General features: G+C 36.0%; 1 protein-coding gene across 7 annotated transcripts in view; it reads left to right on the forward strand.

Moving 5' to 3' along the window:
• Positions 1–24,751, forward strand: part of CHM (CHM, Rab escort protein 1) — an 86,049-nt gene that overhangs the window by 19,969 nt on the left and 41,329 nt on the right. Inside the window, exons 1-4 of one of the 7 annotated variants that reach the window (XM_026848623.1) lie at positions 8,136–8,764; positions 11,435–11,501; positions 20,434–20,506; positions 21,696–21,811. In XM_026848623.1, the coding sequence (XP_026704424.1) occupies positions 8,713–8,764; positions 11,435–11,501; positions 20,434–20,506; positions 21,696–21,811 (308 nt within the window). In that variant the 5' untranslated portion in view covers positions 8,136–8,712. Of the gene's footprint in view, positions 1–8,135; positions 8,765–11,434; positions 11,506–20,433; positions 20,507–21,689; positions 21,812–22,613; positions 22,909–24,751 lie in introns of those variants that run through there. The other 6 variants (XM_026848622.1, XM_026848626.1, XM_026848620.1 and 3 more) reach the window with 6 other exon arrangements.

A 24,751-nucleotide genomic window follows, 5' to 3' on the forward strand; every position in this document is an offset into this window, starting at 1 on the left:
GTTAGGCTGTTTAGCTATTCTAGATAATAAGGAAGCTAGAAGGTGAAAATGGTAGTAGTAGGAGTAGCTATTCTAGCTGCTAGGGAAGCTAGTGAAGGTGTTACCGTTACCTCTTTAAAAGAGCTGACTATAACTTACATAGATAAGACAATCTTCCGAAGGTAAAAACCTGCTGCCAGAATTTTCTTTTGGAGCTTTTGTAATTTTTTGATGAAGGTAGAACATCATTTCTCTTGCTCTGTCAGCCCTTGTGCTGCGGGGTCTTACAGGCACTGGGTGCAGGCCGAGGGTGTCGATCCGGCAGTGGCAGCCTACTCTTGTGTGCTGACTTTCATGGCTCATGATACGCTCCGCTCGCTGGATCCGTGTGTTCAGTAATACCAGGCTGCTCACCGCGGAGGAGCCTGGCTGGTGGCGGGGTGTCACAGACAGAAGAGGCTGTGCACGCCTAAGCACGCTATTAGAAGAATTCTCCTGAAACTGGCAGTTCACCAGCAAAGGCACTTTTGGCTGCACTGTCTGTGCTAGTGAGAGTTTGTCACGCGACACCCATCAAATACGATCTTCCCTGCTTTGGAATGATTGTGTAATGTTAGAGCTTCGACGTTGGGGGAGGGAAATCCTTCGAGCTAAATTATTCCACTCAAATAATGCTGTATTTGGTGGTGATGGTGGTGTGGATTTGTATTAAAAGGATGTGGTTTTGCCCACCTGTGGAGAATACTTCTATAACTGATTTCAAGATTTTCAGAATTCCACATTTTAGGAATTATTTTGTCTTTTCTTTGCATTCCTTTTTAATAAGAGCATACATAAATGGTGACTACCACTGTTAACTGCTTTTTAAATCTGTATTATATTACTCAGTATGGAAGATTATTCAAAGTAAAACTTTATCTGTCTTCTCTTCTGGGAAATGACTCCTGAGGGAATATTTTAGCCTTGTCTTTAACTCTGTTTTCTAATCATATAACTGTACCTATGGATATTTAATTGTTGTAATAACTAGAATGTTTGTGTTAATGATCTTTTTAACTGCATAGTAGTAATTGTATTCTCTTCTGCATGTGTGGCCTTTTTCTGGTTTTATAATTTGTGCATCTGTTAATTTTAGTAATTAGATTGAGTGGTAGCATTAGATCTAAATTCGTTTTTATTTCAGGCTCATTTAACTGTTTCCCTGTAGTAAGCTTAATGAAAATGGAACCTCACACCAAATTTTAGTCGTTAGTACTCCATTTAATGCTTAGGTTCAATTACTTGATCAATATTTTTCTGGAAAAAGTGAATTCGCTTATTGAAGAAACTACTTTTCCTTAACCCAGTTTAAACATTTTCTTGTGCGGGCAAGTTTGCATGGATGTGTAGTACAAAAATACTAGTCCTGATGGGTTCAGCAGCAAAAGTTTCACTACTATCACGGAATTTATATCCATAGTTCTAAAGAAATCTAGATTAACATATGACATAAAATCAGTGGGCATATCTTGAGGTTGTCAATGACACCACAATATGAGAATTAAAGCTGTTATTACACCATTTTTTGTTCTGCCCCCTTTTTTGTTGCAGTGTTGAAGTCCCTCTTCTACCCCCCATTCTTGTATCCCTACTTTGCTGCTTTTTGACTGTAGAACTATGGTCAAGTTACCCACTAACCAAACAGGAATCGATTTATTGGATGATTCTCTGCCAAAGCAGATATTATGCAATATCGTCAATCCTCAGAGCAGTTGTGGTATTTTGGAAGGTCTGTTCTCTGGAAAGTTATATTCAGTGATTTTTCTTTGTCTGAAGGCCTGTAGGATCTGGGTTTTGGAGGGCCGATGTAAGTGCTTGCTTGAGGAATTCAAGGTGGGCGTTAAGTCTTGTTCGTTTAAATGAGTTCATTATTGATAAGCTTTTGTGGGGTCAACTTTTAAACTGGTGCAGGCATTAAAATGGTAGTACATTTATAGCAAGAGGGAACATCGTGCATTCTTCCATAAATATTTATTCCAAAAAGCAGGCACCTATTTGAGAGTGACACAGAGCTAAGAGTCAGTGGCCGAGCTTTTGTCTTCAAGCAGCTGTCAAATAGGAAAATTCATAGGCAAAACATTCAGCAGTGTTGAATTTATGGCAGAAACTGCTGTAGGTGCGAAGATTTGCAACATGGCTGTGCATATTTCTGCGTGGTGGGATGAGGATGCAGGGTCATCCTTACCTTTGAATTTCTTCAGTTGGTTGGATCATATTCAATCTTAACTTCTTAAACTTGTCTCTCCTACTCCAGAAGACCTGTATTAACTGCTGGTGAGGTTGTAAAATAAAGGATATGGCTCTTTAAAAGGTGGTTGTATTCACAAGTTTTTCTGCTAGTAATTCTAATTTTTTTTGTAAAAAGGAGTTATTCTTTATAAAAGCAGTCACAGTAAATTTTCTAGTTCTATGCAATTTTCTTTCCATTCTGGTTTTCAGTGGTTATAAATAACACATGAAATGACTTTCAAGGTAGAAAGCAGGAATCCACTTTGAAATATTCTATAAAATAAAGAGTGATTTATGGTTTCATATGATTTTGGCTGAAAGCACTCGGGCTTTGCCAGGTCATCAAAGTCCTGTCAAGAGAATCCATTATTTATTGTTTGATATGCTGGGAGTGGTATAAGTACTTTATGTTTATCTTATGTAAGTATAGTGTTAGAGTGTTAAGAAAAATCACTTCCAGATACTAATACAATTTTAAAAATATACCGTCAAAAACTGACCTAAATATTATAGATGTGAATTATGAAGTTAAAACTGAAGATTGATTTAAAAAAACCCCCAAAAAACCCTAAAAAAACCCCAAACAAACAAACAAAAAACAACACAAAAAACCCACAACCCAAAACCCTGAAAAATGAACAATTCCTGATGTTTTTATTGTTGCAGGATATCTTTAGGATATACCTAAAATATTCTGATACATCTTCTGGGCTGATATTTTTGTTACATGATCTTATGTAAGTATGCAGTCTTCAGTTTACACCAGCAGCTAGTTTTACAATAGAAGCTAGATGGAAAGCCAGCTGAAGGTGGATATTTTTTGATGTCATTGGTCATTGTGGACTAATACAGTGGCACTGACTTGTGATGTTGATGTCTGGAAGAAGGCAATAGACCCATATTATTATTATCATTTGTAAATAAGTCATTACCTGTCCATGTCAGACAAAATGAACACTGAGTCAGTTTTCTTCCCCCCTGCCCCCCCCCTTTCTTTTTTTAGTATTCTCTACATGTAAACATACCTTTATCTTCTTATTGAATTTATTTTTTTTTTAATCTGACTAAAACTGAGGGGTTGTTTTCTGGCGTGCGTTCTATTCTGATTTTTTTTGCGTAGCAGAGGTGCTGTGATAACCTTCTTGGAGGCTTGGACTCCCACTGATAATCTCAGATAGGATTCTTTCCCAGATACTGTGAAATGTCCCTTGCTGCTCTTGTAAGAAAATTCAGTATTTTGTGAGTCTTTTGTTGTCCTTCTCAGCCTATTAATGTTCTTTGGGTTTTCCAGATTATATTTCTGATTTTAGAAAATAGCAGACTGTAGTACTCCTGTGATCCTGCTGTGAAAAATACAGAGTAGGTCATCTACATATCAAGGTGAAAAATGCCTCTACAAAAATTCTTAGACTAGAATTTCAAAGTACCTTGCTGAATCAAGGGTAGTCAAAAAGACGTGTCTGTCTGTGCCCAGTAGAAAATGTCATTCCACTGTTTGGAGAGTGGTGGTAAAGCTGGCAATTCAGTCCTACAAGAAGTCACCCCTCCTGGTGCACTGAGGTTGTGCTAGAGCCAACCAGAGCGTTTTGTAAGAGCCTCTGTGAGCACACAGAATTACTAATGTAGGAGTAGAAACTTTTAACTTCTAAAATCTCTTTTTATGAAATGTTTAAAAATGTATAAGGAGCAAGGAGAGCAAGCTGTCTTCCTGCAGGGAGTCAGAAAAGGAATTGAAAGCATTAGCAGACTTGGGTAAAAATTAAAAAATTCAATCAAAACAGATCTTTTAATTTATGTACTTTGCTTTTTCTTTATCTACTGCTTGTTTGCTTTATCTGTAAACCAGAGATTAGACTCGTAGCTGTAGTATGTGCTAGACAAATCCACTTACAAACCTCTTTATTCAACACAATTTTTTTTTTTTCGGACACCAAGACTCTTCTAGATTTTACCTGTCATCTTCTTTAATAGATGAGATTTCAAGGGATGTACTTGTACAGATAATATTTATTTATATAAAAGTACGCAAATTTGATATTTCTGCAAAAATTGCCCTTCTGCTGGAAGGTAGCCCTCTCATTGCGAAAAGTAAAGCTGCTGCTGTTCCTTCCCAGTTCTTCACCTTGAAGTAATCTGCTTTCACCTGTATGTAGTTCAAAAAGTGGTCTGCCAAATTGGGCACTACTCTTTTTTTTTAATCTGTTACCTTGATTCAGCGTCGTAGACATTCCATGAGTGAACTGTTTAGATGCAGTAGAACTTTACCACACAAGAGACGTGACTCATCCAGTTATACAATTTTTATATAAGTGTTTAATAAGCTAAAATTGTGTTGCATTCGTGCTGTTGTCTAGATCTCATGTATGTTAATTTTTCTGATGCTTTTGATGTTCATTTTTCTAGGCTGTTATGACTTGGAGCCAAATTCAGAAAGTGCATCCTCTTACTGATTTCTTTATTTATTTAGTGATTTATTTATTTATTTTCCTCTTCAGGGAGCACTGCTTGGTTTGAGCATGAATTTTAGTAACAAGTTAAATTTTTATTTGAAGCATAAGTGTCTGCTTCTGTTCCTTTTCTAAGTAATGTTTATTTGCACCAACTATGAGATGCGGTGTTTTTCATTGCCATGTTCCTCTGATGGTGCACAGATAACTATATGGAATTACTAATGCAGGAGAAGAAACTTGTTACCTGTGGCTCTTTCCTTGACCAGTTTTCTTACTTGTCTTAGTGGATCGTCATTTCTATGCCACTACCATATTCTGTGATGCAGAAATATTTTCTGATACTATTCTGCAATAAGAGCATATAATAAGATAAATCAAACCTACTATCAATTTTAATGAGCTAGCTTTAACCTAAAATATTATATACAATAAGTATTTCAACTTCATTTGCAATTAAATTATAAAATACCCAAAACATACCACGAAGACTGTGTAGTGAGCTTCTCCAGAGTCAGCTGCTCTTCTCTTTTTAGAAGTTCGGATACAAACAGAATTTATTGCAGCTGGTCAACTATCTGACTCCAGAAGATTGTTTTGAAATTGTCTGTGTTCCAGCATTTTTAATATATTTCCCTTCAACATTTTATATTATGAAAAAGCCACTTGTGATTTATTTAGTAGATACAGTGAAGCAAATTAAACATTTAGACTTTTTCAAGATGAATCTTGTGTAATTCAGTAAAAGCTTATCAGCTGGATGACTGGAAAATAGTTTACAGTGAAGAACTCAGGAACCAAAATGCTTCCACACAGACGAAGCTGTTTAGTTTATAAATTGCTTGGGGCAGTGAATGTATCCATTTAAAGTCACTTGAAGAGGCAGTGCATCATTATAGCATTATGTATAGCCACTAATTAGAATACACAGAATGTGTAGGCCTGAAATTAATTTTTGATTACACAGAGATGAATTATATCTTTTCATTATTTTGTAAAGCTTTTAAAAGCAGTTGACTTCTAAAGCTGAAGAGTTTTCTATCTTAGCAGTTATCTCTAATTTTAATTTTGCTGTGTTGGAACTGAAAATAGCATTGGTATCTTGATAACTGTATATAATGTGTATCTAATTCCTCTATTTTTTTGTTTATTTACTTGTAAAACACTTTATATTCTTGAAAATGAAAGTATGGCTGATTTTGCTTCATAGACAAGGTCCAAAAATTCACGTAGTGGAGATTATCTTGGTCAGAGGTTGCTGGAAACAACCAGATGTAGACTTCAAGGTCAGCTTGCAGCAGCCACATCTGTAAGATTTATTGAGATAAATCTGCCTCTTACGTGTCCAGGAAGGCTAGAGATAGTGCTTTGACAGCTGGTGGTGACAAGTACTGCTATCAAAAGTGGGCTGGACTCTTCATCGTAAGATGGTTGTGAACTGAGTGTTTATACTGTCTGCTTGCTGGGTTACTGCATTCTGGTGCTACAACTGTTTTGGATGTAGTCCTGGAATCTCTTGTAGCAGTTTCCAATGCATTATACAGAAAACTGGAGAAACAGGAAAATTCGTAGGACTAACTTCAGCTGCTCCATACTGAAGTGAGCCATTTGTTAGTCTAATTGGAGCTAGCTTGTTACAGTTGAATCTGCTTGCCATTTTTTTCAGTATCTTTCCAAGAGGATGCAAGAAGTCCAAACACAGCAGGGCACTTTTCCCAGACCAATACTAGAAAGACTTAGAAGTTGGTTCACTTTGACTTTGCGTTTGTATTTCAGTGGGGCAGTGTCATGGATTCATGCGAATGCATCGCTTTCTGGACAGGAAGTACCTATGAAATTCTACCTGTTAGAACCTGTTCGTGACCCAGAGATCACTAATGAGTGAAATTAGTGGATGAGTGAGTGAGTGGAATTAATGAGTTGTGCCGGAGAAAGTTCAGACTAGATATTAGGAAGCATTTCTTTACAGAACAAGTTGTTAGGCATTGGAATGGGCTGCCCAGGGAGGTGGTGGAGTCCCCATCGCTGGAGGTGTTCAAGAGTAGGGTCGATTTAGAGCTTGAGGATATGCTGTAGGTGGGAACTGTGCTAGGCGAATGGTTGGACTAGATGATCTCCAGGGTCCTTTCTAGCCTAGATGATTCTGTGTGAAATCTCCAATTTTGTGCTTATTTTTATATCTGTCTGCAGATACGATGTCCTACTTCATTGAAATTTTAAATTAACCTTTCCTTGAGAAGGCCAGAGAGGCTAATTTACATAATACTGCATCTGATAAATGGAGGTTAGTAATTGGAGAAAGAAGGCAATGGCTTTAAGATCATACAGATTTTAACTGGTACTAATCAGTCCTCCTTCATGAAAGAAAACTCTTTATCTTTGTTTTTCCTGGTAAGAGAAATGAGGTTCAGGACAATTTAACATCATGTAAATATTTCATGTGTAAGCATTCTAAAGTTGGATATGAAAGGGCCAGGAAGCACAGAGAGTGTTTATACTTCTTGATAACAAGCACTGCTATTTCTGAATTGATTCTGCCTCAAATATGAAGAACTTCTGAGTCAGCATATTAAATTGATACAAGAATTGTATGGACTCCTTATTTCTCTACATAAATCCCTTTTATGCTGCCAGATGTTTATGTATAACATACTGAAGTCTGGATCTGTTGCTGCTTTCTTGTGGTTGGATCATGCGATTACTATTCAGACTTATTTCCTGCTAATACCGTTGCAAATCTAAAAATTGTCTGTATTTGAAACCTTACTTGAGAAAACGCTCTTTTGAAGTAGTCCTTTTCATTTCAGATACAGTAAAATCAGGTATCTACTGTGTTTCACAGTAACTAATATGTATAAAACTTAGTAGGAAAATATTTGTTACTATTAATTATGCCAGAGGGCAGATTTCTTGATTCAGTAATTAGATTATTGATTTTGATAGCAGTACAGTCTTATTTTTATTTTTTTTTATCTGAAAGGCAATGTAGATTCTCACTTAGATCTTGCTGTTCTTTGATGCAAATTATTGGATCCACATCACTACTCAACTGCTTGTTCAAAAACATTAAACTTAATGAGTGACACAGGTTCTAGTGCTATGTCCTTCATCCCTTAAACTGGCAAAATTGGAAGCTGACTGTTCCCCAAGAAGCATGCGTGGCAGGAAGTGTTAGAATAATCCTTCATGAGGAAATCATTTTAGAGGTACTCAGCTGTATTTAATCATTAGGCATAAGTGAAACTTAAGAATCAATATTGGGAATACAGCCTTTCCCCTGCAATCACTTGAATTCTGTAGTAAATCATAATCTTCAAACCAAACCGTGAGTAAGGAGTTTTGGAGTCTGCTCTACCCTGTGGCTAGGGTCTGAATGCATTTCAAAACCTGAATATAATCCAGTTTAGAGTTTTTGACTAATCACAGTTCAGAATAGGAAACTGTTTCCAAATAGGATCAATTAATAAAAAAAAAATATAGTTCTCTGTTATTGAATAATCTGAAGGGAACCTATTTTTCACAGCTCTGTGAGCATCCGGTAGGAGAAAGTTCACCTTCACATGCTGTCATTAAATAAATCTCCACCATTTCTCTGAGGAGACTTTTCCGAGTTAGTTTTTTTTTCTTAGGCAGAGAGCAACTATCTATAACTATATTATAATGGTCTGTTTACCAGAGCCTTTCTTGGCAAAGGCTTTTGTAAAGTAATCGTCATGCAGTACAGATCAAATGGAGGAGTAACTTGAATTTGACAAAGCCACCTATTTTCCATGTGCTTTTATTTCTGTTGGAGAAGAGAATTCAGAATCTTTTGCCAAGGCACAGTGTTATTTCTTTGGTTTACTGAGGTTTTGTCACCTAAGAATATATGGTGTCTTGCTCCATCAAGTTGTTGTAAGATCCTCTCCAAAAGCTAAAATGCATGGGCCTTGCCTTTCTTACACTTTCTCATTCTGTTGCCAGTGGGTACTCCGGGGGCCACAGTATCTTACAAGCAAAGGGTTGGTGAAGAAAATTGATGCCCGCTTTCAAGAGCGAGGAAGCTAATTCGGGGAACAATTTCATCCAAGGTTAATGGAAGAACAGACCTCCAACACAGTATCAATTGGATCAAGCTTAAAGCAATCAGTTATGCCCTAGTAGCTATAACTCCAGTCCTGGTCAGCGGGGCAGCACTGGTCATGTTTTACAACACTTTCTCAGTGGCTTTTATCAATAAGGAAGGAGAAACAAGTTTCTCAATTCCATTTCTAGAGTAATATTCTCTGTGCCCAAATGAAGGAGAGGAAACCTTTTTCAGGAACTAGAAACAAAACACTAGTTGTAGATTCTATTCCAGATAGTTTATAGATGGAGAGAAATGAAACATATATAAACAGTTTCAGAGGACAGCTGAATGTGGAATTGCTTTTACATAATAAAGCTGTGTGCAGCCAGTATCTTGTGACAGTCCTGAAGTGTGTACTGCAGTTACGTATTTTCTCCTTGTCTCTTTGTTCAGAATGGTCTGTGTTTTGAGTTCTTCCAAAAATTCAACTCTAGGCTATTGGTCTTTAGGTTGTGAAACGTTCCAGGAACTGATGCAATTGTTCATCCCTCTTTCTACCCTCGGAGATTAATTTCATGATAAGCCTTCACTTGCTGTGGCAGGTCAGCAATGCAAAAAAATATTGTAATTTTGTCTATCAGTGCAGTCAGGAATTTTTTTAATCCATCAAAATACTAAGCTTTAAAAATGGACAGTTTGCTGGGAAGTTGTAGCTATTTTCCTGGATAATTTGCCATGCCTGTCTTAAATGTCCTTCCTTATACTGATATAAACATTTGTACTTTTGGACTGTCAGCACCACTGTGGAGCTGCTCTGCCAAAAACTGACCATCAGCTTCGTGTGGAAGGGGATCAGGAATGGCTGAAGATAAGGGTAGAGGTTGTATTTTCATCTTGATGGTTGTATTTGCCTTTGCTGGCTTAAAGAGTTTGTGAAACTATGGTCTCCTGTGTCTCAAGTCCCGTTAGGTGTTTTCTAGACTTTTATTTCAAGTTTTAGAGTTAGTAATAGCTCAATCATTTAAAATTATCTGTACCTGTCACTGGAAGTATTAAATTGTTCTTAATATCCCATTAAAGGCTAGCAGCTTCTTACACTGGCTAAGTGAAGACTGGTATCGTACAAGTAGTAAACATTTGTCCAGTAACCTTTAACATACTGGGTTCTGTGTTTTAAATGAACCATCAGCATGGCAACAGGCTGAGCTTTTATTCATTTGTGAAGGCAGCATTCTCTGAAGAAACAGACAACTGCAGGCCTGAAATTCTCATGAAGGTGATGCTTGGTGTGAAGCTAGCCAGCGGAGCTTGTGCCCTACCACCTGCTTTTTCCACTTGTGGTTCTGTCTCTCTTTAATTGTCACTAGTACAGCTGCTTCTGCCACTGCCCTGTAAGTCAGATCAGTGAAACACTCCTTTCACTTTGTTTAATCTTATCCCTTAATTGAATATGTAGCCTAAGTGTCTCCTAATACCAGTCCCTTAGAATTTTAATCGCTTTTACTGAATTACCTGTTTAAATAGCCAATCAATCACTTAAAAAGAGATTTCACCCAAGCTAGTGCTATACAGCATTTTAGATAGTGAGCTATGCTGCTTTTCTGAATCTAGTCAGAAATCTAAGTCACCTAAGTGGGCATGTGAAAATCTGGTGAGTGGGAGTAGAAGTTAGAGAATGGCCTCATTTATTTATTAAACTGCCAGTTGGGATCATGTGCCATTCCAAGCAGGTACTGCTGGTAGAGAAATACCACTAGCCTTTTGTTGTTTGGTTTGTTTGTTTTTTGTTGTTGTTTTGTTTTTTTTTTTACTACATATCTTTTCTAAATGTAGTGAAAGTATACTGATGGGACAGAGCATTACTGCATGACATGGGAGATTTTGATAGGGATACCACTTAAAGGGCAACCATCTTGTGTTCCTTCTGTCCCTAATGTGCTGGCAGTTTAGCTTTACACTCAGGTCTTGGTCTGCATGCCTCCCGGCACTCTTTGGGGGCAAACCAGTTAGTTCGATTGGAAACAAAGTCCAAATACAGTTCTGAGACCTGTTCACACCAGAGGTGTTTGCTAACAGATGATACAGAGGAGTCAGTGCTGTTCAGGACTCTTGTCTGCTGTACATGATTGTTTCATGCCATCCTAACAGGCTTATACCCTCACACTTTTCAGTGCATCCTTGGACAATATACGACGGCATGCAGCCTTTACCGTAAATTTCTTAATTTTAAAACATCATTTTAATGGGTTGTTAACACAGTCTTCACTTTATGTCAAACACTTTGAAGTAAAGAAAAATACCCTCAGGTAGTACCTGTTTGTGCCAGGAAAGGTACAGTTACAGAGCATCCCATTAAAATTTTGGTACCATTGTGCTGGCAAGTGCTCAGTCTGTCTATGGTAAGAACATCTTTAGAGAAGACACTTCTGACAAGCTTTAATTCAGAAGTTGTAGTGTTTACAGGTGACATGCGATAGAATTATTACAAAAAAAGTGTTGTGTTCAAGAGGGTTGTAGCAAAATGTTAATGAACACAAAATAGTGTTCGTTATTTTAGTAGCATGAGCGTATTAAAATGCAGTGACTCACATTATAAACTTTATTTTGTTTGAATTACCTTTTTCTGACCAAGTATTTATTTTTTAATATATCTTAGCATACTAAGTTCTAAAAATTGTATGTGTCCTTTCAGGTTTGCCTGAATCTATTATTGCAGCAGCATGTGCCAGAAGTGGCCAGAGAGTTCTTCACGTTGATTCGTAAGTTACTCAAATAATTTTCCTTTTTAAGCGTTAAACTGGCTAGAAGTATGTTTGTGTCTGTCAGCGTGCCCTTCAGGATTTGTTTGTGTTCATCTGGCATCAAGTAATATTACACTTCTGTGTCTACCTTATTTTTGGGGTGTTATTTCCATCAGTAGAACAGGCAGTTTTTCCATGCTAGCTCAGTAATTTTGAACGTAAGTGATGTGGTCAAGGACGCTGTTGACGGCTCCTTTCATACAGACAGGAATGGTTACAGGTTTAGTGCCCTTCATTATCATTCCTGACAGTAATTATCTCATTCTGGTTTTGTGAGAATTTTTTACCTGAGCCATTATCATTTCATGGCAAAATCATTTTTTTGACTGTATCATTTATGTCAGTTCTCAATGCCTAGAGAAGTTAATACAAATATTTTTGCATTTTAATTATCAGAGTGAAGATGAGTGAAATTTGGCTGCTAAGGTTGGGGGGAGATGAACACAGTAGTCCTTTTTGTTTGCTGTCTTCTCTCTAACCCGTGCTAAACCAGTTTGTAAGAAGAGTGCAGAGTACCACTGAAATCAGTTGATTCAAAAAGTACTTCTGTTGCACTTAGAAACGGAAGGATTTGCTGAAGCACTTGGAGTAGCATATTTCATTACATCCTTTGAAGAGGTTACCTTCATGTTGCTTCTCTTTACCAACTAGTCAAAGTTAATTTTTTTTTATAAACTTTGTAACTGTACACTATGCACACTGGTTATTTTTTTAAAAATTAAGATATTTGAACCTGAGTTTATTTTTACACCTGCTCAGCAAAATTTAGTAGCATGACTCAAATCTAGAGCTCTGGTTTCTGAGGCAAGCTTGAGATCAAATGCTGGGGCCTCAGCTGACCAAGGTAAACTTAAAATACTCCTCTCTCCCATCTAGCACTTTAAAACTCTTAATTTTCTCTTAACTCTTTTGAGATCGTCGATCATTACTAGGCAGCTTTTGAGCCTGCTTTACTGTTTGTGTTTTTCTGGAAGGTAACAAATGCAGTGTATTTTGTGGGATTTCTGTGCTAGACACCTACACTGTGCCTGCTGTAGTTTATGTGAGCTCAGGGTATGATTATACAGTTGTTTGGGGTTTTTTTTTTTTTCATTTTGTGGCAGCATTGCCACTGATCTTGATTATAGCTGGCTCCTGTCCCCTTGCTACTTTTTCAGTCCCATTGTTTGTGCAATTATGCAATTTGCTGGGCTAGTACGATTTAGGGAGAGATTCATAAGCAGGAAGCAATGACTACCTAAGAAGCACTACTGCTGCTGCTAGATGTCGTAGCCTAAAATGCATAATAATTCTCTAAGGTTAAACAAATTTCTGTATTTCAGCTGTGGTAAATGAATAGGCATGCAACCAAAGTGGATAATTTGGTAAAATTTGATCTGAAGTTGGGGGGAAAAGAAAATATCTTACATATTTAATATCATGTAAAGCAAGTAAAAAGTCTGTGTGGAATCTAGTTTCAGGCAACCTGTTACCTCTTTTCTAGCTGATACTTGCTGGATTTCGGCAGAGAAGTGTGACAAGTGGTTTTGAGGTGGTGGTAGCAGCAAGAGTGCTGGGGGCTTAGATGCTTTGACTGTTAGTACTTGTTCACCAAAAATTACAATGGTGGCATAGTGTTTTATTTTTACATCATATTTTTGAACTGCGAAAATTCTTGTGATATGCACCTGTGTGACCAGCACCTAGGTTTAGAGACTTTTCCCAGAGACAGTATACATGTTTTTGGTTTTTCCTGTGTCTTGCACCAAGAGCTTAAAAAGGGTATGCTTTCTGCTCTTCCTTCTCTCCTGAACATCATCAGTTCAAGATTAAAATTCTGTAACCTCTTTTGCCTCAGCCCTTCAAAGGACGCATTCATTTTTCATACATTTATTTCTAATTTGAAATAATACACAACTGCAGAATTTGCAAGACGAGCTCACTAACTTGGTCGCATGAAATAGCATTTGCAATTGCTCAGTTTGCTGTTTACTGCCCACAAAGTCTCTGGCTTCCTGTCTTGGACTGGAGTGAGGACAGGTGATGCACTTCAGTGAGTAGTTTTTATCAACAGGAAGGCATTTGCTTTAAGAACTTACCTTAATGAATCTTCAGGCACTATGGACTATTCTCAGAACCTATAGAAAACTAGAAACTATAAGGAAAAACATCCTCAAATGGGCTAATGTTCTAGTATTTTACATCTCAGTGGGGTAGTACACAGCAAGGCAGTACCTGATGCTCCATATTTAATGTAACTAATTCATTTGAAACAAAGACAGCTCTTAAGATTGTAATAATTTTAAAGAACTATGTAACCACATAGTAATGATACTGGAGTTACTATAAAGACATCATGCATAATGTATAAGGGTATGTTAATTTCAAGCATTTGGGTATAGTAATTATTAAATTAGCTATTAGATTGCTAACCAAAATATTAAAAACCTTATTTTAGAATAAGCAAATATAGAATGAATAAAATAGTTACATTTGGATTTGAAGCTTAATGCATATATTACCAGTAGCCTACTTAGATTTTGTTAAATGAACCACTTCTGTTATTTCCATTTTTCTTGTTCATCGACTATCAAAGTCTGTAATAATAGTTATAGCCACTGGAACTTTGATTTCTTTTATCCATGCCTATTTTTAGCTGTGACGAAGAGCCTTTCGGAAAACGCACAGAAGCAGGCAATTAAAACTGTGGAATACAGATTTTGTTTATTTCTGTTTTCACTTAAATATGCTCATTTACATTCACACATGCTTTTGTTTTTATGATGAAAATGAAGGCTCCTACATTAGATTCCTTTCTTTTGTGGAGTTATTTTCCATCTCTAGTGCGGGCTAAGGTCAGGGGAAGGTGTTCTTAACCAATGTGTTCTTCACTCATATTAATAGTTGTCATTTTAATTGCTGTATGTGCTCACTGAATCAGGTTCTAGAATTCATATCTTGGCAAAAAAAAAAATTAAATGTTTATACAGTATAACCCCTTCCCCATAAATAGGGAGGCATTTCAAGCCATCTGCTTTTTGTGTTTTAAGTTAGTACACTTGCAAAAAAAGCCTACCAAAACAACGGAAAACCCCCACCCTGATGCCATTTGAATTTTAAGTGAAAAGTTAAGTCTTAGAAAGCTTGCCAGAGATTCATCTGAATTAAAACATCTTATCTATTGTATGTCTAGTTTAATATACTCATTTCTGGATGGGTTTTCAAGTTTCAGTTTACTGAGGTAGCAGTATAATAGAAAATTCATCAACAGGAAAATCTGTTTATATTTAGAATACCACTTTTTAACATTGCATGTTGTTCTCTTCTTGAAAGATCATGAGTTTAAATTTTTTTCAGAATAGAAGAAAATAAGATCTGGTGTTACTGAAATACTTGTTTGAGTTAGGTGTGCTAGTTTGATTAATCTTTTGTTCTCTACAAAGGTCTGAGTTAAGTTAGGCACCAGGTATAGAAAACATATGTGGTTAAAGTCTTTCTTTGTTTATAGTTTGCTTGCACTCATTACCTTGTGTACATCATTTTATTACTTTTAATCTGCAGCCATGTTTGCATTTATCATAATGTACTGCATAGGTGATTATGGAAGATAGTTTTGAAGTGGCCTATTATAAAATACTAAGTTCTAAGTTTGATTTATAAACACTGTCCAAGCATCGCCATCAACAGTAGCTAATCTTATTCAAAATAGTCACTTCACTGCAGTGTTGCCATAAATTCCTGTAGACTGATTTTAAACTAAAGTTAGCTTCTGCCAAATAGTAATTGAAGGAGCTCTATTTCTCTGTGCCAGCTATCTGTCTCAATAAACGTAAAATCTGTGGTTCTTTTCAGAGAGCTACATTTACTGTAGGTATTAATGAGCTGTTGACATGTGAAATTTCAAGGATATTTGTTAAGTCATTTAGAAAAGTAATTTGCAATTTAAAATGTAGAGATTGGCACTTAGTTTGAACTTGAAGTTGCTTAAGAAAGGTAGATCAAGAATAAAAGTTGGTTACTTGAAAATACTTCTCATACTGATTGTTCATATGCATAGGACTTTCTCCTGATGGCTTGCTATGTTTTCTACTTTTGGTCCTTTGCTTATTTGCTTCTTACATAGTTGCCGTACTAGTTTGGTTACTGAGGTTGGAGGTGAGGTATGCTTTCCTATGTTTTGGTTTTGATTATCGGCAACTAGAACAGAGCATTTGTGGACTGTAGTTTTATTGTCTATGTCCTTCTTTGTTGACTTACTTCTCTTTCCATGTAGAGTTTAATTCAAAGGCAAAGTGGTGTCAAGATGCTTCTCTTTTGTGCCCTTTTCACATGTCTTGCTTCATGACACCTGTCTCTTATTTTTTGACCATAGCTTTGCCTGTAGAGTACTTGAGTGTTCCTTGTGTCTAAAATTCTGTTTTATCTGAGCGTCCAAAAGCTTGGTGGGCACCCTCACTGTATCTCCCCCCTCCAAGATACCTGCTTTTGTAGTTTGTTCCACTTCTTGCTAGACAATGTTTCACTTTTTTCAGAACTTATGTAATACAACCTGGTCTCCACATAGCCTTCTCTTTGATCTTTAACTTCTGTGAAGTGGTAGCTGTGTAAGTACAGCAACAAGAAAATGATAAGGTTGCTTCTCAACTTCTTCCAAGAAAAAGAAAGGAATTATTTAACTTTCAGTAAGGAAACCTAGGCAAAAAAAAAAAATATCTTAATTGTGCTATCTTTTGACCTTTTTGAAAAAGTTTGTTTTATTTTTATATTGTTGTAGGATATGATCTCATAGTGAAGGTATTAAGAGTAAAATACGGTCTCAACCTGTCCATGATAATTACCTTTGGTCATGTTCATATCACAAGGTACAACAAAACGTAGTGCAAGTGGCTGGCCACCATCACCCTTTTATTACGCTGAAGGATCTCAAGAACTGTTTGGGTTAAACCATTCCTCTTAGAAGGCGAGGAAGTGTAGTCCAGTCCTCATGCTCGTAAGCATGATTACTATGCCAGAATGGGAATTTTTAATACATGTGACAGTGTACTTAATAGGTAGCACATGAAACTTTATGGGTTTGAAACAGAAGTCATTTTGTGTTCAGATCCTTAAAATCGATGTGGCAGTAACTTCCTTTGCAAAAGACAGCTACTCTGATGGTTCGAGACTTCTTTCTCAAAGATCAAATGCAGAACAGACACATACAGGCAGCTCTTGGGAACAATCGTGAGGCATCAGCAGCTTTTCTTTAGACATCACCAGCTTTGACTGTTACACCATGACTGTTATGACATAGCACTGAGAAGGACAGTCGTCTTAGCAGGCACAGTCCATTAAATACTTTCTCTGTTTTTACTTACGTTTTATTTGTGTATCTTGTGCTTTCAGAAGTGTTCAATTTCTCAAATTGCAGTCTGTCTTTGAAAGGACATGTTAGATATTCTCTTGGTTTGGATTCCAAGAATGTTAATCAGTTGGAAACAGTTTGCAATTTCAGTGTTTGGAGCTGGAATTTGCTAATTCTTTTCAAGTATTTGAAGAAAAAACAGTAATTGAGACAAGAACCCCCAAACCAATGTAGGAGAAGAGAGAAATAAGCTTTTTGCAGAGTTAAAACTGTACTTGGGCAACATTTCCAAAACTTTACAAAAATGACTTCAGCAGTTCTTCCATTGGCTCTGAACTACAGATTTAAGAAATGAAAATTTGAACTAAAAGCAACAGTATTTTCAGTCATATGAAAATCCAGGTAATCAGGAGAAGTTTTGAACAATATCATCTAGGAAATAATGTATGATAGAAAAGGAAATATCTGTGCTCTAACTTGTTAGAAAAATTAATTTCTAACTCTGCTGTTACACCTTCAGAATGTTTCATGTTTTTAGAGGATAATTGAATAATAAACCTAAAAAAGGGAGAGAATATCCATCTCTCCCTTTTTTGGGAGTTTGCTAATATAGCAAGGGAAGAGAGGAGCTTAGTTCTTGAGATTTTGAGAGAATAATTTAGCTTTAATTAGGCTTTGATCTTGACCATTACTTTAAGGAGTTTCTCGGTTCATCTTCAGGGCAATTGTAACAAAAATATTTGGTTACAAGGGACTCCTAATTGTAAAACCATTAGTCAGCTCTTTTCCTCTTCAAGATTTTTACAAAAAACTTTATTTGCTCATTATACCAGTAATCATGTCTGGTGTACCTTCTTTCTGTAGTGTTTTCAGATGACAAAATTAAGCAATCCCGATTCATCGTGTAATGCAGGGTAAACTAATTAAAATTCCAGGAAAAAAAAAATCTGGAAGTTGGCGCCTCAGTAGAAGATTAATACTTGCAGTGGTACAGCATAACTTGGGAAAGGTGTTCAGATGCCAGAGGAAAGGAGGGACAGCTGCGATTCATTTTCCATTTGAGAAAGGCCATACTGTCTTCTCAAAACTGATTGAGCATCAGAACAGCCTTACAGAGTGCTTTGTTGAAAAGATTGATTCACATCAACGGTGGTTAAAAGAAAAGTAGTTTCAAAGGAAAATCCACCTGATGAACAGAGGAATGTTTATATCAGAGATGTCTGACAGCTCCTGGATAAACTTTAACTAACACATTCATTTCTCTTACTGAAAGTTTTAATTTTAAATATTCTAAATATGCATGAATTTATATTGGTATAGATTCAAAAAACCTATTTCTAATTTTAGGCAGGTGTTTTCTGCGATTTCTGTGATCACTGGCCTTGCTTGCTCTGACAGCCAGATTGTATTCCATATTCAAGGAAACTTGCAACTAAAGCAGCAGATTCCCTTAAAAATAAATCTTCATGACTGTTTTTTGGAAATCCCAGAAGTGGCAGATAATATATGGATATTGAACTTCTTATTCGGTGGAATCTTAAGAAGCAGCAAGAAATTAACCTGCACCATTGACAGCTAAAGCAAAGCTGGAGGATATCATTGCACACAACTATTAGTTACTGTTTTACAGAGTGAAATCTTACAGAATATTTAATATATGTAATACCTTTAATCCTTATTGGTTTGTATTCTATATGATACCAAATAGCAGTACTTTTTAAGCCTCACCCATGTCACTTGCAGCATGAAGTAAGTATGGGCTCCTTTTTACAGATGACTGCTTGGTAGCAGATCTGTTAGATGGAGCTCTTCTGCTTAGCATTACCAAATTGCAGGGTAGATTATGTGTGTTCTCTTAAAGTACAGCTCCAGTCCTCCCAGTTCAGGGCCTTAAACACCGTGTTATGTTGTTGAGGCCACCTTTATTCAGTGAAGGCTGGATTTTGTTGTCTTTGCAAGAGATGTCCTATTTATGTTCTTCACTATCGCCTTGCAGGAGCTGAAAGACTTTTTTAGGTCAGTTTGTAGTCAGGAGCAATTAGGCATTGTCTGGCAGACATCTGTCCTTCATATGCTAAGTAAGCAACCTGGTACAGAGCATCACCCCGGGTACTGTAAAGGGGCTGACACTCTGAATGAAGTCTTTGTCAGGACAGATAAGCCTTGTCAAAAACAACCCATCTTAAACAGTGGAATCAAACCTGAGTTTAATTTTTCACTTTTATCACACTTATCGCTACAATTTAAAAGTGGAGGAGGTTATGATAAGATTCTAAGTTAATTTAATTTGTCTGCGCGTTTTTCTGTAAAATGCAAAACTCACTTTCCTCTCTAAATGTTTGTTTGGTTTGGTTTTAGTGTATGCAATAACATTAGATATCCATTCAGGAGGGTATTTTTGGTATCTTTCACTCTTCTGAAGTGCCATCATACAGTGCCAGAAATAGAATTAAATCCTGAAATAACTTTTATTTTGCAAGAACTAGTGATTTTTAAAAAATGTAATTGTTCTATTATTTTTCCTGTAAAGTGTTGTTAAATAATTAAGATGTGGTGTGCATGATAACAGAAGCTAATTAATCTAACGGATGTTTAGAGAAATATTGATAGGAAAATTTTTAAAAGGGAGAGCAGAGACTCTTTCATGAACATCAGAACTATTAATCTTCTGTGATTTACAAGAAGTAAACTCATATTTTTCAAGAAAGAAGGTGGTCAATATAAACTGCAAGTGCTCGGGGAGGTACGATCATTTTGTACAAATCAGTTCCTGTGGCTCCACCTACAGTATATGCAGTTTAATAAGAATTTTGCCAGAGCATTTTAACAGTCTATAATAAGCATAATCTGTTCTGTAAGTGGTTGATAAATAATAGAGTGAGCTTTCCTTTATTGGACATAATGGATAAGAGAGATGTGGTTTCTACTGTCTGGACCCAATTTTAGTTTACTTAACCCTCCTGTGCATAGCCGCTGCATGAGGCACTGTTAGTTTAGAAGAGGCATGCAGTGCCCTTGTGTTAGATGCCCTTGTGTTAACTTCGTGCTCAGGTTGGGTCAGAAGCAGTGTAGCTGTACTCATGTGACAAACCAGTTGGGTCCTGCCAGAACCTGGAACGGTGGAGTGAGGGTGCAGAAAAACTCAACTGGCATTTCTGAGAACTCTGGAAACTGGCAGGCTTGTTGGCTTGACTACTATGTAGAAATGTCTGTAGTGATGTACATGTTTGAGGTAAAGTCTTGAAGAACAGTCTTCAAGAAACAATATTATCTGTATTTGCCTGTTACTCAGAGCATCCCATGTGCTTTTCCCAGCATTATTCTCATTTTACCCTCCAAATACTTTGATTTTGGACTATAGTCTGTTTGGTCAGAAATGCATAGAAATGAGTGAAAATGGAAATTGTACATCTCATTAAGAACTGTAAATATACCTATTTTTATATTCTGCAGCAGTGAAATATTTTGAGTGTCTCAAACCTGATTGTTTTTTCTTTTAACCTGGAAAAGCTATGTTTTATATGTTCGTCAAGATTCACTGGTTGTTTGGTTGTTTTTTTTTTACAGAAAAAATTACTATGGTGGAAACTGGGCCAGCTTTAGTTTTTCAGGACTGTTGTCCTGGATTAAAGAAAATCAGGTAAAAATTTCCCAAATGACTTCTTTTAACATTCCTTAACGTTAAATCTTGGTTTGTTGCATAATACTACAGGACAAATTACCACAGTGTTCTTTCTCTTTGGTAATTCAACAGATGAAAGAGGTTTCTAGTTTCTAACTTTACTGGTTAAGACTTAACCATCTGGCCTAGCATTCAAAGACTGATATACCTGGTTTATTAATAGTATTATCTGAGACCAAAGTCTAGTGCTCAGTCATACTTTTTGGGTTCTTGAATTTATGTAGAAGCGACTACACTGTTGTTTAGATTCCTTTCCCAGCACCTTCTGTAAATGATAATCTGTTTTTTTCCATTTCCAGTTTGATTATTTTCCACTCTCTGGTGTTTCAGGACCTTTTGTTTTTCTTGTGTGCTTTCAGCTGATTCTTCTTAACTGGGAGAAAGGTAGTTAGTGGATCCTTCCATTGAAACGTCCTGTAACCAGGACAAAAAGATGAATGTTGATAGTGTATTTTTTCAATGACCAAAGTTTATCTAATTCATGACAGTCCACTAGAAATCTTCGGAAGAGGATATTTATTTTGGAGATTGAGCACTTGGACTATATTAGCAAATGGACGTTCGTATTATTTACTGAAGCGTTATGAGCTTGTTGGTCCGTAGAAGATGGAACTTTTTCAGTTCAGGCTCATGCCTATTTATTACATAGTGCTACCTTCTGGCATAATCAGTGGAGTTGCTCAATGTCAGAATTTAATATTCTCAGGCTTCTGTGATATGATTTAGATATTCCTGTGTGGACAGATTAATATAATACCCAAATCACTGTATTTTTATCATATGGTCTCTGTTCAAAGGGTTTTGTCATGAAATTTGGAACTAACCTGACTGTGGCAAACCTGTCTTTTAGTAGATTGTGTTCAAAGTTATGTTCAACTCTCTACTAAAACTTGTATTTCATTTAACCCTGTATTTTCGGATTATTAGAGCTAGTAATGTAGTACAAATGTTTGCATGTTATGATGAAGTAACCAACTCTGTTTTAACTCAAAAAATTTAAATAGAAAAAACCTTAAGACAGTTAAGATAATTCTCCTTTTTTTAGTATGAGACGGTACAAATTATTTGGGACTACAGAGATTTCTAGTTCAAGAGCCGCTAACACAGTACAAAATGTAATTCTGTATTTGTTCTTTGTAAGCAAAAGACAGATACCGATGAATGTGAAGACTGGAAAAAACTGATCCTGGAGAATGAAGAAGTTATTCCTATTAGCAAGAAGGATAAAACTATTCAACATGTCGAAGATTTCTGTTTTGGCGAGTAGGTATAAATGTAGAAATACACAATTTTACATGCCCAGAGGCAAGTAATAAGATTGTGCTTTTGGCTTCAAGCATTTCACCAGGCTACCATATTGCATGATGTCTTAAAAAGTAACCACGACCTAAAATGTTCTTAATGTCCTTGTGCTGTTGTTGAAATCACTTGCACTTTATTGAAGTTAAAGATCTTTTAGATGACTTGATCTGCATACAGTATGATTTGTTGACCAACTTTGTGAGTGGGTAATTTACTTCTGAGTAGAAAACAGAAGTGTTGTAGTTCTACATATTAGAAGGTAGTTATGCACTGCCATCTATTAATTCTTTCCATTAATAATTTGGCTAAAAGCTGCTATTCTCATAGTAAAAAATTAAACTCATAAGTACATGTAAAATGAAATAAGTACACGAGATTAGGAACACAAATGGACAGCAGTACTGTAACTATAAAATATTTAATTGTGCTAAAATGATTTTTATACTCAGTGGATTTAACTTACTCATTAAGCAGTGCTTACCCGGGATGCTTTAGAAGGAACTGCATGCTCAGAGGCTCCTGGTAATCTCATAACAACCTTTTTGGGCCATCACCTTTTTTCTGTTTTTGAACTAAGGTGACTCAGCTTTTACTTTACATACAACATGCAAAAAATACATACTTAATTTGAATTAGACACTTAATTTTGTGGCTGTTTGTTGCATAAGCACATGAAGAATAGTTTACCATCTTAGGACTTGATATGTGGTAAATATCTTTTAGTTAGGTATTTGTAGAGGTATGTGTACATTAGTGGAAGTTAAGAATAGAAATTCCTTTTTTTGTCTAGATTTTTAAAGGGAAGTATGATACTTTGTTATATATAAGGTAAGCTTTTCAGTTCCATATTGAAAATCAAGGAACGTCTAAAAGTAATGTTGTGAAACAGTAATGCTGAATAGCATGTAACCATAGTAATAATGAGTGGAAATTGTATGGGCCACAATTGAAAACTGAACTATATCTTTGTGTTTGTTTATCTATCTTTTTTATCTTTTGGATGTTACACTGAACTGAACACTGTTCTGAATTCCTGAATGGTTCTTTGGGATAGTTATGTAAGTTTAACTTTGAATCCCTTAGATAATATCATAGGTAGGTAAACAAAATGTTGTCAGATATTTACATAGAAACTTTTTTCCTCTACCTATGATGTTTACAGAGTGAAATACAAGTGTGAATTATACAGTCTGAAGGTCACAGACTCAGAACATTCTAAAGTTCTATATTGCACAGTAATGGCTGCCTGACTGTATTGCAGATAAAATGTTATGCTTTTAAAATAATATCACTTAAATATTGTAATTGCAATCCTGTTGCCATAATAAATATTGTTCAGAACCAGTATTAAATCAGATAAGATGTTTCATAGTCTCTTAACTTCACGTATGATTTTCCTAAGATGATGTGATACTGACTGATGGCTGGCTCAGAAATGAGTCCCCTAGCACTAAGATTTCACACTTCATAGAAGTGAGCATTATACTTGAGTCAGGACAAAATAGAAGATTCTGCTTTTAAGCATTTAACTTAGCCTGGCAGTACAATGCTGCCTCTCTTGATTATCACCCAAAAACCCACAAGGAAGAATGGTAAGATTAATAAACCTAGCAAAAAAAAAAGTTTTCCAAAATAACTTAAAACTTTCTGAGAGAGTCAATTATTCTGTTTCTGACAATTTACACGTTCTGGCTAGATTCTGTTGTTTTTGCTTAACTTTTATAACTCCTATGAAGTAACCATTAAACATTTATTTTGAAAGAATAAACAGCTGGGTAGCAGTATAATATACACAGTGCAAATCTGAAATGAATGGCCTTAGAACAAAGTGCATCCATCAAAGGAAAAGAATACTGTGTCTACAACAAGCTGTATTGAAAAAAGGCAAATGGCTGAAAAATAAATAGTGAACACCTGTGCTGAATAAATTAACCAGCTGGTTGGCAATTTTTCATTTGACCTATCTGAAGGGGTTGCTGTTACAAGGCATTAATAAGACACATTCATTTTAAGATATTCCTTTGTTAGTACCATTAATTGATGAATGGTGGAAGATAATATTCTAAATTTACACAACAATTTGTCTGCAGATGTATTATTTTTTTCTGAATTAGGAGAAGAATTGTCTGTACAGAAGTTCAATTTGAGTCATTTTTATAGACAGTTCTTACATTATTCAGGGATATTTGTTCCTATAGGAAGGATGTCATGAATTCAGATTATATACAGTTTTTAGGCTTTCATTATAAAATGTGTAGTGCTGCAAATCATGCAGATTTATGAATTCATTAGTGGGAATTGAACAGAGATTTGAAATATAAATAATATAACGTTTCTGTTATACTGCTTTTCAGAGTGATACTGAAAAACCACAGTGTATTGTGAATCTAAATTTTACTTGGATTTAAAAAGTAATAAGTATGTTTAAAATGAGATTTAACCGCACATTTATTTTGGGAGAAGGTAGAAAGAAAACTTGCCTCTGAATTTATTCAGTTATGTTATAAAAAGCTTTAGGATGGGTTAACTAAAAGCTTCATTCTTAGTTACAGCATTAATGGCAACAACTTTAGCAGTTTTCACAAACACCATGTTCCAAATTTCTAAAGAAAACCCTAAAAGCCAAACAGAACTCCAACATTTAAATGACTTTCATTTTTATTTTTTGTAGAGATTACTTTAAAAAAAAAATTGAAGTACTTATCTTTCTGTGATACTTTATAGTTACTTAATGCTTGCAGTATGAAGCAGAAAGACATAATTAATGTACAGAAACAGACTTCTTTCATTAGTGCTTCCTTATAGCAGTTCCTGTGTTTCCCAGGGCAATATTTTACCCCATTCATGAGTAAGTGCTTCCTGGTGGCTGTGTACAAGCCAAGAGACTTACTCCAAACTCTT

Source organism: Athene cunicularia, assembly GCF_003259725.1.
Source record: "Athene cunicularia isolate RWA chromosome 4 unlocalized genomic scaffold, athCun1 chr4_part3, whole genome shotgun sequence".
NCBI lineage: Eukaryota > Metazoa > Chordata > Aves > Strigiformes > Strigidae > Athene > Athene cunicularia.